The 16,343-nt window shown below is 37.5% G+C and overlaps 3 protein-coding genes across 3 annotated transcripts; all 3 read right to left on the bottom strand.

Annotated features, from left to right (window-relative positions):
- Positions 1-183: 183 nt before the first annotated feature.
- Positions 184-2,834, bottom strand: LOC147551188 (Acyl-CoA N-acyltransferases (NAT) superfamily protein). Its single transcript, XM_086666647.1, has 6 exons — positions 2,602-2,834; positions 2,418-2,508; positions 1,948-2,080; positions 921-990; positions 612-672; positions 184-510 (listed from the first exon to the last, which is right to left on the bottom strand). The coding sequence occupies exons 1-6, from the start codon at positions 2,677-2,679 to the stop codon at positions 419-421; spliced, it is 525 nt and encodes a 174-aa protein (XP_086522773.1). The 5' UTR covers positions 2,680-2,834; the 3' UTR covers positions 184-418.
- Positions 2,835-6,717: 3,883 nt separating this feature from the next.
- Positions 6,718-8,765, bottom strand: LOC147551187 (uncharacterized). Its single transcript, XM_086670769.1, has one exon. It carries the CDS (start codon positions 7,775-7,777, stop codon positions 6,875-6,877), a length of 903 nt encoding a protein of 300 aa, XP_086526895.1. The 5' UTR covers positions 7,778-8,765; the 3' UTR covers positions 6,718-6,874.
- Positions 8,766-10,618: 1,853 nt separating this feature from the next.
- Positions 10,619-12,810, bottom strand: LOC147551186 (Ras-induced vulval development antagonist protein). Its single transcript, XM_086667011.1, has one exon. The coding sequence runs from the start codon at positions 12,704-12,706 to the stop codon at positions 10,985-10,987; it is 1,722 nt and encodes a 573-aa protein (XP_086523137.1). The 5' UTR covers positions 12,707-12,810; the 3' UTR covers positions 10,619-10,984.
- Positions 12,811-16,343: the final 3,533 nt, after the last annotated feature.

The following is a 16,343-nucleotide window of genomic DNA, read 5'->3' as shown; positions in this document are numbered from 1 at the left end:
TTATCGTCATTCTTGGGATTCTTAAGACAACCCGTAGATGCACCACTTGTTCTCGTGAACTAGTCAGAGAAGAACTACTTCAAAGCTATGCATCAAATTAAGCTGTTAAAAACACTTAATCTAACAATAATTATCAACCCTTAAATCTTCTCAAATATGAACTATGTCAAATGCAACGAGGAATAAATGGGAAAGAATAATGATAATAATAAAAAGAAATGGTTCGAACAAAGTTTTAGTCCCAAATCTTTCACCAATAAACTCAAATTGAAGATTGCTCTCATTCCCTTCTTGTTTATAAGTTATAGTCCTACTACTACTAGTACATATTGAATCTAAAATAAATAGTGTTTCACAGCTTCCGAACGTTGTTGTCTGCAACGAGTGGATATAATTTATGTTTGAAAACGCCCCACATTTAATCGTATTCAAGTTCATCAGGAGTAACTGGTCTTTTAAGGGGAATCATGGACTTCTTATCAACGTCTCGTGATAATGCCTTCCTCATATCTGAAAAACATTAACCACACAACAAGAAGCAAGGATTAGTAGAATAATTAGAGGTAAAGTGAATATGGGGAAGTTTTAATGTGAATAGTATGAAGACTCACCCAACCCATCTTCTTCTCCAGAGTAATATCGCAGCACCCGTCTATAGATTACATACCCAAGCTGAAAGCGAAAAGAGAAAGAGAAAAAGATCATGTGGTAATGTGTGCAAGTAGAAAGTATAAAAGAAACCAGCTCGAAAAATAACTTAACACAACCATCAAGACAGATGGCCATGAATGAGATAGTCGACTGAGAGCACGTAGGCATTTCGAGTACGGCGATATGGTTTGCATATATTAGTTTGCTCATAAAAGATTGATGTAGATAGAATAGTAGTTCAATTTGATTTCACAAGTGAAAGCACAAACCTTTTCATACATCTTTATGGCTGGTAGGTTGGATGCCCTGACGAAGAGGTCCACGAAGTATGCCTTATCGCTACAATAAACAACATTAGCAGACACAGAAGAATGCATCAATGTTCAAATACCAATCAATGCCCTATTCCTAAACATGCTTGCCAAACCAAGTATAACCGCTGACACGCATACAAGTACAAATATGCCAAAGTTGAAATTGTAATCATAATCTACACTGGACCGTTTCAACACTTCGCTTATTAAGAATATCTACAGGTCATAGGTGACACGCATATAAGTATACCAATCAATGCCCTATTCCTAAACATGCTTGCCAAACCAAGTATAACCGCTGACACGCATATAAGTACAAATATGCCAAACTTGTAATTGTAATCATAATCTACACTGGACCATTTCAACACTTCGCTTATTAAGAATATCTACAGACCATAGGTGATAAATCACAAATTAACCTTATTCTTTAGTCTTGACCAAAGTGGGTAAAAAGAAAAAGTTGCCACAATTGGATGAACAAACATCATAAAGAAATGGGCACACAATCATAGAGCGTCAGGAAAAGCATTGAAGAAGGGTAATATAAAGTATCCTAGGAAGTGTCACAAATATACTTGAGAAGGCATGGCAGAAAGTGTCGAGGAGGCGTCACAAAAAGCATAGAGGAACCGTTAATCAAATCAGATAAGCAGGAGTCAAGTAAGAGTCGTTCCAAAGTAACAAAGCTAATCCTGGGATGGAGATAACAGAGCCCGGGCATGAATACAACGTAGATTCTCTAATTTCTAACATTCATAAAAAAACGCTTAGTTGACGTAGAGAAACAAGTAGTTAGGATGACATTTCAATTTCTCAATCATGAATCCAAGGTTCAGTGACATCATACACTGTCATTAGCTTCATCTAACTATTGAAGTCATAGATTCCCACAAAATTTCGCTGGCGAAGATTATATTTCGTCAAGTCAGTTTCAAAGAAGATTACGATCACTATAAGAAATAGAATGTATTGAACTTACATCTTGTCACTAATGTCTTCAAGCATGTTCATGAGTTTCTTGGCTAGTTGCTGCCTCCTATACTCTGGAGCAACAGTTACTGCAGTAACATGACCATGCCAAGATTCACCTTGTCCTTCAACTTTACCCATAACTACAAACACATTAAATCTCTAATTTTTCAGCACATAAAAGAGAAAGAACTAATAACAAATACCACCCAAAAACTCAAAAAATAAAATTTGTAAGCACTCAGCCCAATGCTAATGGAAACCTAAAAAAAAAAAAATCCCAACCCTTTTGATTCTAATGAGTTATCTTCAAATAAAAATCTTCAAAAGGGCAAGAACTTCAGAAATTGTATTAAAGATTGGATTTTTTTTAAGGTTATGAAGAGGACCCAATAATGGGTTTCAATGTAACAAACTATTGCAATGGAAAATGTGGAGCAAAATTAGGGCAGGAAAAGAAAGAGGGGTGGGGAAGCTTACTGTAACCCATGATTCGATTGCCAGGGGCTTCAGCGACATGGAAATAATCAGGCCATCTAGCTAAGTAGGTCATGTAGAAGGACATGTTGAACTGCAAAAAGGGAAAGAGGAAATTAGAGATATATATTAAGATTTCAATGAATAGAGGTGGGAAAAGGATGAAGAAAGAGGGGTTTTTTTTTACAGTTTCAGTGAGATGATCGAAATTGACATTTGTGAATCGAAGAAGATCGTTGCAGCTAAACCTTCGAATTGTTGTCATCTCTAGACTCTCTCTTGCCAAAGAAGATCGTTGCTTTTGATTTCCGGTTTGTGTTAGTCTGTTCGTGAACGCGCAGAGTCAGAGTTCTTCTACGTGTTCTCGTTCTGAGGCAAGCTGGGAGAATCTCTATAGGCGCCACAGATATTGCTAAACCCAACTTCCATGTAATTTAGGAAGGGAGGTTTTGTAGGCAATGTATTTTGCAATCTTAACTAGGTCAATTCATTATAAACAATCCACCGCCCTTTGGTGCAGAGCTTGGACATCCAAGCCCATGAAGTCATGGGATCGAGTTTCGGTGGAAGCAGTTTGCCATTAAGATTTATCCTAAGATATATGTAGGCAATAATATAATAATTTGTCGGACTTTAGGTCTCTTTTATATTGTTGGGCTTTAGGCTTCTTTCATTATGGTTTGAATTCATTATGAACAAGTTCGGTTAAAGACAATACTACATAGAATTAATTCCACTCATCGGGTAAAAAGTCACGGATCGAAGATCTTTAATTTTACAAAAAATTCTTCTTCATCTTTTTCCTTCCTTCTTTCCTCATCTTCCTCTCCTCCTTCTTCTTCTTCACTCTCGTCTATCTTTATTCGACGACAAATAGAGAGGAGAGAGAAATGAGAGGGAAGAAAAAGAAGAAGGAATGAGAAGGAGCAATAAGAAGGAAGAACAAGAAGAAGAATAAATAAGAGAATGAAAAAGGAAGGAAAAAGATGAAGAAGGAAGGAGAGAGAAATTAAAAAAAAATTAGTCAAGGTTGCTGGCCAGAACCGGTTGGCAGCTGGCGATAACCTAAAGGAAATTTATGTCGTTAAGTCAAACTTTGGTTGAGGCATTGCCTCTTCAGCACACATTGCTCTAACATAGGGATTGCTTTTAACGAGATTGTCTTTGACGACTTTGGATATTGCCTGTAAAAATCTCCCTTTAGCAAAACATAGTTTTTTTTGTTAGTCAACATTATTACCAAATCAAGTACCATCCACACCTCCTTCCTCAACTCGCATGCGACTTCATACACCAAACCCTCCTGCATGCTCTCTCTCTCTCTCTCTCAAGAGTTTTAGGCAAAACCCTGGAAAGAGAAAAATAAAGAAGAGAAATGAGAGAACCCCGCGCTCGACTGTTGAGGGTTTCAAAATTTGACGCGAAAAGTTTTGAGTAGAACCCTATAAAGAGATATAAAAAAGAGAATAAGAGAAGGAGAGCTACGATTGTGGGAAAAAAGAGAAGTGTGATTTACAGCGCGGCACAATAATTGGGATGATGTCTGTGAAATGGTAAAAAGGAGTAGTCCAAGTGTTGTGACATATACTTCAAACGTCCCGGGTTCAATCCCTAGAGGAGGTTGAATCTTTGGGTTATTGAATTTGGGATAATTAGGGTATAAATAATGTAGTTGGGCTTCAGGCCATAATTTAGTTGGGCTTTAAGTCTATTCTTGTTAAATTTGGCAGTATCGTGCTTATCACATCTTTGATGTTTCAACGCCATTGCAATGACTATCGTACATCGTAATCAATTTCCACAAAAAAAAGAAAGTGTCGTGTGAGTTACAACTTATAACCTTGTGCGTGTATGACAAAAGGCTTGTGTAGAACCCTAAAAAGAGAAATGAAAAAGAGAGAACAAGAGAAGGAGAACTACGGTTGTGGGGATAAAGAGAAGTGTGATTTACAGCACGACGCAATAACGGGGAAGATGCCTGTGAATGGTAAACAAGAATAGAGTCCAAGTGTTGTGTGGGTTATAACTTATAACAGTATAACCTTGTGCTTGTATAACAAAGGCTTGTATGCAGTGTATATAACTTAAAAATTGTATAACAAAAGGCTTGTGGACCAAACCTGGGCTGGCCCGGCCTTTTTTTTTTGAAACCATTCTCACAATTTGGAATGCAAAGTGCCTCATGAAGTGAGAGAAATTGGACTAGACACTGACGAAAATAAGAAAGAAAAAAGATGATAGGATCCTAAAGATCACGGATGAAAAGACCCTAAAGGTCAACAAAAAGTCTGAAAAACAATACTATTACTAATTATACTAATACTAACAGAACCACCGTAGTCGTCACCGGAAAACCGCTTTCATCACCGGAAAACCATCGTCATCCCCGGAGAACCACCACCACCGCAGAGAAACCGCCTCCATTGCAAGCACCCACTGTCCCGACGAAGAGGCCATCATGTGTTATCCACAAAATCACCATCTTCTCATACCACTAAGGCACTAACCATTCCCCACCAACACCACAAAACACCATGAAACCCTCCACCACCACCATTAATCACCATCCCATGCTTCACCACCACCACCACACCACCATCACCCAACACCCCCCATAGGCCTCGCCACCACCACTAAACCTACTCGAAAACCAGTAGATCTAGCCCTAAATCAGTCGCACCACCCCCACCATCAAACCATCACCATTACTAGACTCCACCATTGAAACCACACTACCACCACCACATCCCAACACAAAACACCACCAAATCATACCATATATCGCACCACCACCATCCCATCACGAACCGGTTTTACTGTAAAATAAAGAGGGAGAGGAGAGAAAGAGGAAGAGAGACGCAATAAAGAAACACCACTAAATGGCACTAATACAACATGTATGGATATTATAAATAGAGGCAGGAACACAGAGTTTCAGACCCCTTGAATGGTCATAAAAGTCTTATATGGCCTTTAGATTCCAGAATGTCATAAGTAACATAGAGGTTATGATGCCAATTCAATTCACGATGTCTTCCATATCATATTCTCGACTTATCAATGTCATGTAAAGGTAATTCTAAAGTGAAGGCATACAAATAAATTTTACTTTTAGGCCCTCAAATGGACAGCCTTCTAACATAAAGAAGTAAGTCAATTGCGTCAAAATTGCATTCATCATATTTCCAGAACTCTTCTGTGCCTTTAATGTCGGCACCCATAGTAGCAGCCTAGTCTCAGTAGTTTCCGCAAGTTGAACAACCAGTCAGAGGAGTTTTGTAGAAAGTGAAGGGGGCAGAGAGGTTGAAGAGAGCCTGAGGAAGAGAGTTCGAAGGAGAGTGAGAGAGAGCTCGAGGACGATAGAGGTCGAAGGAGAGAGATCGAGTGAGAGAGAACCTGAGGAAGAGAGAGCTAGAGGGAGAAAGAAGGGGAGAGATAGGCAGAGGATCCCCTCTACCCGTGATTGTTCATCTTCTTCTCCATTGTGTTTAATGTTATCCACCATAAAAGCATCTCCAGTAGAGCTCCAAATCTGCAACATAAGGGTTGAGTAAGAAACGATCAACGCTATTTGGAATGCAAAAAGTACAAACAGAGAAGTGCAGATTTGATCATACATGAAATGATGAAAATTAGTTACAAAAGGCTTCCATATGATTAAGCTTTCCTAAAATAAAGAGGAAATAGCATAATATACAACTTTTCTCAAAGAAGCGGGATATTTAGCAAACCTCTTAAAAGAACATACCTTAAGAGGTGGATTACACTTCATTTATCTGTCATGGACACCAATACATTTTGAGAATTGTCAACCTTAGTAACTTGTGCTCCTATAATCGGCGAAACAAAATTCAGTCAGATTTTGTCATAGATGTGGTTAGCAGTGTCGAAAAACAGGTTTGATGGAGACTCTTACTATCCATCAATATCATGGAGCAGTAACGAAAGTCAAATTGCAGCAGATCATCAGAAGTATGGCATAGTGGAACTGTCTAATCCGTTTGGATAAGCGGAAATCCAATAACATATAGTAATATACCTTCATCGATGCATTTATAATATGATTCTCCAACATTCGAATTTTAACCAACTTGGGTAAGTTCACACAAAACATAAAGAACCAATCAAAAGACATGATATTATGTATGCTAAAACTGCAAATAGACAATCAAGTAGCATTTTCACTGCAACACATAATCCGTATTTCAGCAAGCGTATATGTTAGAAACAATACACATTCTTCCATTCTTCCAAACATAATTAAGGATATAAGATGATATTGTATAATAACATAAAAAACGGATTAAAAAAAACCAAGATTGATTCTAATAAATCTAATCGAGTTTACAGCGAACGAACCAACTTTTCAAAATCATATCTTTAATGCAATTCAAGCACATCTTAAACAAATATTAACATTCATCAACTATCTATTAGCTTGAAAAAGGAAGATAAAACCTCTACTCGTTCTTCCAAGCATATAAAATAAGTGAAAACCCAAGACTATGTGATTGAGAATCTTTAAATATCTGCGACGAAGAACCCCAAGGCAATGTGCTAGGATCTAACGAAGAACTGCTTGAATTCCACAACTTTTCCGCAGATAAACAAGTCTGAAACATCAAAACTGCATTCCCTGGATGAGTACCGAAAAACCAATTATGAGCATCCCAAGAAACTTCAACAGGAAACCCGTCGACATGAATGGTCTTGTTACCACGAAACTTCCATCCGAGTCGCTTCACCTGCATCACCATCTTACTGTCGATACGTATCACAAGGCAAGGATCACTGAATCCAACGCTGTCAAACTCGATTGATACATCATGGGTTGGCCCATTATCATAGAATTGTGTTTTAGTTTCAAAAACTTTCTTTCCGAAAACATTCTCTCTTTTCGATACAAAAATCGGATTCGAAGCAACCGAAGATATATTGGTTTTCTTATATGCTTCCTTTCTCAAATCTCCAAGAAGGAGAACCATCTCTGAATTGAAAACAACAGCAAGGAAGTAACCTTCAAATGGTGCGGGACCAGATCCAAACTTAGCTGAAGAAAGATCCCAAATAATGTCAATTGTAGTTGAATCTGATTCTAGACTTTTAGACCCTTTTTTCTTAGAGAATAATGAGGGTTTTATATCAACTTTACAGATGCATTGGCCAGTTGAATCCTCAATTCCCACACTAAGTCCTCTACCCATCAAATTTTTGCTCCATGAAACAGTAATCAAACAAGATTTACCCCTGAATCTAATCTGATAAACACATGTAACCAAATTTTGTGCAGTTTTACTAGTACTAGATGAAGAATCAGCAACTTGAACTCCAGTTTCACCAAAACAAGAAGGGAAATCCCTCATTCTGAATGCCCTAGAAACCCAAAAGGGCAAAAACCCCTCTTTTATTTCACACTAAATCTGAACTTTATCTTGAACCCAAATAAGATATAGAACTCAATAATCTAAAACATAGAATGAATGTGAAAATGGGTAAGGAAAATTAGGGTTTTCTTTTTACCTGAAACACCCAAAGATGAACTCAATAACGCTTGTCTTAGATGCTGCTGGAACTGATTTGGAAGGGTTTAAATAATGTGGGTCTTTGGATTCTTCAAGTACCCTTTTTTCACATACCCCAAATCGAAGAGTTTTCTACAGAGAGAGAAAGAGAGAGAGAGAGAGAGAGAGAGAGAGAAAACCGAGTTCTTCTCTAAATTGGAAAGAAATTGAAGTGAAATTATGGTCAAATCTTCAAAATTTGTTTCCTAATTGTTTCCGGATTCAAATTCGAGTGAGAGAAAATCGAACCCTATTCTCTCTCTAATTTGGGGAAGAAAAGGATTTGAAGGAAGAGAAGAACATTAGTATAAAAAAGAAAAAGAACCCATAAACTAGTAGCTCTAGGGATGTCAACTCTGATAATAATCTGGCTGGAAAGGAAAATGGGGGAGAAAAAAAAAGACTCTTTTATTGCCTGAAAAAGCTGGGGTTTTTTAACATGACTATACTCAATAGTACTCCATATAGAGACCCATTCTGATTTCTGAGTCAAAGATTATCTCTTTTTTCTCTCTCTAAAACAAAAGAGCTTTTCTCATACAAAGCATCTCATTTTCTCTCTCTAAAAAAACCATATGTGAAGACAGAGCTCAACACAAGCAGAGAGAGTACTAGAGCCAGATTGAAACCATTTGGAGGATTTATGTGGAAGAATTTTGAGAAGTAATTATGAGAGAGAAACTTGTAGTAACTCCCAGTTTTCTTTCTTTAAAAACAAGTGTAATTTTTTCATGATAAGATATTAAGATCTGAGAGAGAGAGAGAGATAGTTCTAAAAGTGGACCCGATTTGATCCAACCAAGCATGAGAACACATTTAATTTTTGAGCACGAAATTTTTACTGGTTTGGGTCCCCATCATCACTCCTCATCACCAACTAACACCAAATTCTCCCTCTCTCTCTCTCTAACCAACCATTCTACTAATGGGTTTCTTGCTAGTATAATCTTGGTACTCTAGTATAAGAGAATTTGAAGGGGTAAGCACCGTTCGAAAGTTGATGTGATCGACTCTCATTCGTCTGGATATGTGAAGAGCAAAACGTCTAGACCAATGAGCATCGGCAAAATCAGTTCTCGAGTTGTGGTTGTTCCTCATTTTCTGACCAAATAGTTTAAAATAGAATCGGACATTTTGTCGTATTATTTTCTTAATTTTTTGAAACGATGGTTTTTGTCTTAACTAAATATTAGGGGCTCTTTTGTTTCTACTAAATTTAGGTGAAGAAAGTTTCTCAATTTTATTAACACAAAAGTAGTCAAGCTTTTCACATTCCCATCACTATTCAGTCATTAATTCATTGACCAACTAACACCAAATTATCTCTCACCCACTTAACTCATTAAACAAACTTCATCTATCTATAACTAAACTTACTGTTAATTCTTTACTACTACTACCCTTTAATTTTGGAGTGTTAATGGCTTGTCAAGTTTCATAACAAATGAGATATAGAGAGAGAGAGAGTGTGTGTGTGTGTGTGTTAATGGCTTGTCAAATTTGATGACAAATGCGAGAGAAAGAGAGGGTAAAGTCTCCATGCTTGTGAGAGAAAGGGTGAAGATGCATTGAGTAAAAGGGGGTCCTATGAATCAAATCAGTGCAATAATCAAACTGCATAATAGATGATAATATTATCTTAATATACCACTCAGGCACTCACATGATGGTCTTGGTTTTAACAAAAATGGAGCAGGGAGAAAAAGTGAAAAGTTAAGAGAAAGCATGCTAGTTATACATCCCCTTTTTTCTTTTATGAATCTTTTTACTGTATCTTGGCCCCTCACTCATTCTGATTTTTTTTTACAGTTAGATTCTTTACATCATTCATTCACAAGTTACTGTCCATCACCCTCTAGTTTGTTCCTCCTATCCCAAGTCCTTTTTCTTCATGCCAGCAAAAATCGCCAACAAACTGCCACAGAAGGTGATCAATAACATTCTCTGCTAAATTTCTCTCTCACTGTTCCCGCATAGAAAAGGATTCCAACAACGAGAACCCTTCACTACTAGAAGGGATAGGGAAAGGGAGTCCAAAGTTTAGAGAGAGATAATTGAAATTGCAGGTGGTTGTGGAGGCAGAAGGAGAGGAGGGAGACCAAGTTGTTGCCTGGAAATTTTGATAAAATCTCAAGTTTCTTTTCAAATTTTGTACCCAAAAATTTTCTGTTTTCTCCATTACAGTAACAATTGGATATTCATTAGTGTAGTGTTCGGTACACTCTTAACCGCTCGGCCATTTATAAATTGATCAACAGATCCAACATCATCTTCTGGACGCCTAGAACTTCACCATCTGAGGCTTATTGTTCTTTAAGAACCTATTACTAATCAGAGGGTTTAGGGGTTAGGCCGTGGGTTGCTTGCTTGCAATCACAAGGGAACACAAATCCACTTACTGCAGGTCTCTGCACCAATACTAAGAACAAGAAACAACCCAAAAGAACCATCCTATTAGTTATTACCTTCATCGTCAATTTAATCCACCTCTCTCCAACTCTGAACGACTCTGAACCACAATTAGAGTCGACAAACTTGTTTGAATCGAAAATGTTTTCAGAAGAAGAGCTGAGAAAGCAAAAGCGAGATCGAGGGATATGAAGCCACTAGAAAAATAGGGGAAAACCCCCCATCTCACATGACCCACTTGACTTGGATTATCAAACAGATACCAACAAGTTTCAAAATTCAAGATCACAAGTACAGCTGAAATGAATACGTATCAAAGATTCATATAAGCTAATAAATTTAAGACTACCCTACAAGAGAGAACGGAACATATAATAGAACTTAATCAAGTTCTACGTCACAACAGACTTCTCGAAAAGCCTAACTGATTACAGAACTTGGGACGAAATAAAAACCTGTCTTGACCGTTTAAATGAAAAACCCTAAATTTCAAGTTCTTGTTGTGATTCAGTTAAACAATTAAACAAACTCCAATAAAGAAATCTAAAGTACCTCAGATTCTCATTCATGGAATTCATACTTCTATTGTATTCAAACAGATTAGGCATCAGCAGCATCAGAAGCTTTTCCACCAAAAGGATCGTGTGTTGGACCAACTTCCTCTCCAATATGTCGTTGCACTAATCGCTGAAGGTCAGCCATGACCTTCTGTTCACGCTTTGCCTTTTCTTCGTAGTTAAACATCGCCAATGCTCGTTTATCCTCAGCACTATAAACTTGGTTTTCCTTTCTGATACGAATTGCATTCATTCTTTGATGCCTACTACCACTCATCACAAACCCAAGAGACTCAAACCTTGAAATCTCTTCAGCTGAAAGACCCACTTCTCCTCTTCGAGGAATACGTTTCCCTTGCTGCACATACTGAGCAATAGCATCACCTTCACCTGGCCTAAGTGCACCTCCATAACTAATATGTCCTTCGGCTTTGGGCAATGGCATTGGTCCTACAGGAAGATCATCATCATCATCACCAACAAGTTTCTTCTGTGATTCAATCAACTCTTTAAATTTGAGCATTTCACTATCATTCTCAAGTTTTAGTGCATCATCCACTATGGTTTTGTTAATCGTATCAACATCTAAATCCGAAGCACTCTTCCCCGAACTCTCACTACCCGATTCCGAATGTCTCTTTTTCTTGCTTTTCTTTGAACGAGAAGATGGATTAGAACGCTTCCTTTTCGCAGTTTTCACACGATCGGTACTGGTGGATTTCGAATCAGACTCCTCACTACTACTCTCTTCGCTCTTACTTCCATCAGAATCGCTATCCTTCCTCCTACTTGATCTCTTCTTCCTACTACTTCTCCTACTTCGTTTACTCGCTCGACGACTACGTCTACTACCCGACTTCTTTCTACTTCTTCTGTCCTCTTCACTAGAAGCAATGGAGCTCTCCGACTCGCTCAAATCCTCACTAGACTCAGTATCAGTGGAAATCTTCTTACTTCTCTTCTTTCTACGACTCGAAGATGATTTGTTTCGCCTACCCTTTTTACCTCTTCCCCTCTTTCTTCTTGATTGTGAATCCGAATCCGAATCAGACTGTGACTCCGACTCAGATGCTGAATCCGAAGAATTACTCTTCGCTTCATCAGAACCAGAAACATCTTCTTCCACCTGTTTATCCTCTATTTCCTTTCTCTTCACTAAATCTACATCTTCCGGTTCCAATTCCTCTCTTTCATACCTAGGAGGACTAGGCGTTACATTCCAAATACAATTCTTCATCTTCTTCCTCAATTTCTGTCTCTTCAACCTTCGATACTCGGTGTAATTCAAACCTTTCAATTCCTCATCGGAATCAGATTCAGATAATCGTACATTCCTAACATTTCTATCAAGGAACGGCGCCAAACGTTCATTATTATCAGTATGCTCAAACCGACGGTTGCCTCCTCCTAGATCTAGGTTTTCATAAGTAGGACTTCCTCTAGGGTTTCTATACTCGTTTGAAACAGATCTATCACGTCTACGTCGATCAGGTTCATGACGAGATCTTACACGATGAATGTTAACCGGACTTCTAGTACGACGGTTATTATCAATCGGAGATGGACTACGACTATGGCGGCGATAACGATAACTGGAATTGTAAGGAGATGGAGACCTACCTGAATCAGGAGAACGACGTCGAGTTTCCCGATCGTTTCGATGAGGAACTTCAATGGTAGATGAAATCTTTGAATCTCGCCGTCGAGAGAAACGGTCGTCGTCGTATTCGTAACCCCTTTCTCTTTCTCTTTCTCTTCCCCCCATTCTTTCTCTCTCTACTTTTTTTTTGCAGAAACGAAGATAACAAGAGACAAGCCCTTTATACGGGTTCAGACGGTTTAGGCTTGTAAATCCGGTGGTTAGCCCGATAACCCAACCTTATCGAATCAGGGAAAGTTTATATAGGCATTCCAAATTTGTCTATTGACACTCCACATTCTAGTTGTGGTGCTAGCTAGTTTTGATTTGTGTTTTTGAGAAAGTGTGAAAATATTAGGCAGTGTCATCTTATTGTCTTACCAAACGATCAGCCAATTTTTTCAATGTGTAGGCTGACGTGGTTTGGATTTTATCTAACTTGATTTCATGCAATATATCTTCAAAAGTCTTCGATATAATTGGAGCCCATAAAGATATTTTTGTGGTCGGTTGTCTTTGGGTTTGTTGTTTGATAACCGTGCATGTGGGATGTTTGAGACATTGTCGAATTGAAGGTGATATATCAAGATTTATCTTTCATAGTCATGAAGTTCTCGACAGGCTATATGTACCATGGTTAGGGGCGGAATTAGGATTTTTAATTAGCTATAATGAGTTTAAAGTTAAAGTAAATCAAACATGTAGATTTATGCAAATATGTACGGATTTCGGATTGTTATACATATATGTAAAAATTTTGATAATTTTCCACGCAAATAAAGTAGATAGTAGTTGAAGAAGGATAGAGGGAGAAAGAAAAAAAAAAGATAATGGGACTCGCCAACAAAGAACTAGTCCCTATTTACAAACGAGTCTCGACTTCTCCTAGAGGAAGATGAAATAAACACGAGGTCAGACACGAGGATGATAAATGAGAGAGGTGAAAAATACCAAGTCTCTCGTTTTCCCTCATAACAAACTGTTTATCTTTCGTAAACGCTCTGAAAGGACTCGAACCTGTGTCCTTGAATGCGTTAAGCAGGGAACCCAACCACTAAGCTGCTACAACCTTTCTATTACGTTTATACGCGAGAAATTACAGACCTCGACATGGGCAATGGCTCAGGCTGGTCTACCCATGAGTCCGCCCCTGACCATGACTTGTATATTTTTGTACCATGACTGGTTCACTCCTTTAAGATTTTCACTGATGTATTAGAAAATGAATAACAAATGAAGTTTTAAGATCTAACATGGTTCTAACTCTAACTTGATCTTCTTTGTTTGTTATTTTTCTAATCTTAAGTTGATTAGTTAAGCAAATCAACCTTAAGTAACTAATCATAGATTAAGCCTTAAGCTTCCTCGAAAATGTGGAGTATTATATTCTACAAGAAAATTTGGTGCCGTGAGCACATAAATTGAGACTCACTTAATAAATCAACCTCTACCACTACATCTTTCTTGCATTGAGTGAAAATGACTCTGAATTTGGATTTTGATGGAAGAAGAAGAGAGTACAAACTCTGGAGAAAGTAACAAATTTAAATAAGACGAACTAAAACAATATCTTCGTCGTTAGTCTTTGTTTTTCAAATTCAAGATAATTCAGGAAGCGAACTGTCGAATTGATTTTTCTAAACGAACCAAACAGAGTGGAACAGATGATGATGGAGATCAATTATGCATGTTTCCTGCCATAAAATTTTATAAAGTTAATTATATTTTAAAATACCTATCTTCTTGACTCAATAGAGGACTTTGAAATTTTAATAATACAAATTTTACATTGAAAATAATTCTATCTAGATTTGGATATTTAACACATCACATCATTCTAACTATGAGAGATCGCTTCCAACAATTTTTTTTGCGAGAGATCAAACGAAAACAGTTCATATCATCTATTTCTCAAAATCGAGAGCGGGTGGCTAACTAAGACAGTTTGATTAATTTAAATTTATTTCTCTTGTTTCAAATTTTCAATGCATATTATGTTCAATCAATCAAACTATTTGTTAAGTATTCTTATAGGTTGTTGTTTAATTGTTTTAATTTACCACACTTCAAAGGTTCATTTGACTTCTCTATTATACAGGCATATATTTATGAACAAGAAAACATAAAGAGACGTGAAAGGAAGAGATTGATGTCTTTTTGTTTGCAACGAATAATGTCTTCCATTTAAAAGGATTTAAAGACATGACCGCCTGCATATGCAAATATGAGACAAATATTTAATCTTATGTTTGACCACTAAAAACATAAAAGAGGGAAGTCCATTACCTTTTCATGAGTGGTTGGACACCTACTTTGAAACACGAAAGTTCTGATTTCGATTGCGTAAAAATATAATTCTAGAATTTATTGAATTTTGATACAAATAAATAAGTACTTTAGATGGCTTGTTAGGGATAGTCTTTAATTAAGGGTTTAAAATTAGGTGATTATAGTGTTTTTTTCATTTCATGAATCATGATCAAAAAAAGTAAAGGTGGCAACAGATTACATCATTTTCATATAGAATTTAAAAACACTTCAAACATGTGCCGGGACAATTTTAATCTGAGTTTACAAAAGATTTTATAGGCAATGTCCAAAGTCATAATTGACAATCTCGCTAAAGGCAATTCATAATTTGGTTAAAGACAATGTGTGTTTAGGAAGCAATCCCTCAACCTATGTCTGACAAATCGTAGGTTGTCGTCGGTCGCCCGTCTCCGAATGACCACCTTGACTTTTTTTTTTTCCTTCTTCATTTTCTTCTCCCTTCTCTTTGAATTCAGAGAGTGTTCTCTTCTTGTAGGCTTTAATGCCACCGATTCGATCTCTTTTTCTTTCATCAATTTTATGTTTCTTATAGGAATCCCAGTTCAACCTGTCGATCGGTGGGTATTCTTAATTTTGTTGGTGTTATTCCCTCATCAATTTTATTTGTTTTCTAGGGAAGATGACTATCTTGAAGATATCGGGAGAGAAAACACATGGTGGATTCTCAAATGGTTTGGGTTTTGGATAGATCTGCTTTGACTTCTTTCGGTGATCTCTGCTACTTCGGGGAAGAGGTTTGATCCCTCCCTCTCTATCTCTTTGATTGTTTTACTGCAATTGCCTCTTCTTTCCCAAAAAATACGGATAAATTTAAGTGGGTGAAAGAATTTCAACCAAAAAAATGGTAGCTTTACTTGAAGCTCAAGTGATATGTCGCCGCAACAGCGGAAGGCTGAGGGAGGGACTAAAATGGAGGGATAAATAAAAATTTTGAAAAAAAAGTGACTATATTATCCTCAACCTATATCTCCTCCTTTGTCATATTATCCATCTTTTCTTTTCTTTATTATTTTTTTTTTGCAAAAGAGAGATAAAGAAGAGAGATTTTTTTTTGTTTGTTGAAATGATAAGGGTTATTTCCCTAATGGCCTCCAATTTTGTGACCAGCTTCTCGTCTGGCCCCCTACTTTACAAGAAATACTCATATGGCCCCCTTTTTCCGTTAACTTTAACTTTACGTCACTCTCTCTCCTCCATCTCTTTTTCTCTCTCTACCATGTCACACCACATCATCTGTTACGCCACCTCATCACCTTCTCCGACAGAGGTCGTTGCCGGCCAATTTCCGGTCGGCGACCTATGCCGGAAAAGGTGATGAGGTGGCGTAACAGATGATGTGGCGTGACATGGTAGAGAGAGAAAAAGAGATGGAGGAGAGAGAGTGACGGAAAGTTAAAGTTAACGGAAAAAGGGGGCCATATGGATATTTCTC

The sequence above is a fragment of the Eschscholzia californica genome, unplaced genomic scaffold (genome assembly GCF_041429995.1).
Source record: "Eschscholzia californica isolate CP2 unplaced genomic scaffold, dmEscCali1.0.p SCAF_3, whole genome shotgun sequence".
NCBI classification, from domain to species: domain Eukaryota; kingdom Viridiplantae; phylum Streptophyta; class Magnoliopsida; order Ranunculales; family Papaveraceae; genus Eschscholzia; species Eschscholzia californica.
Note: the sequence above shows the minus strand (reverse complement) of the source record. Positions and strands in the feature narration are given on the sequence as shown.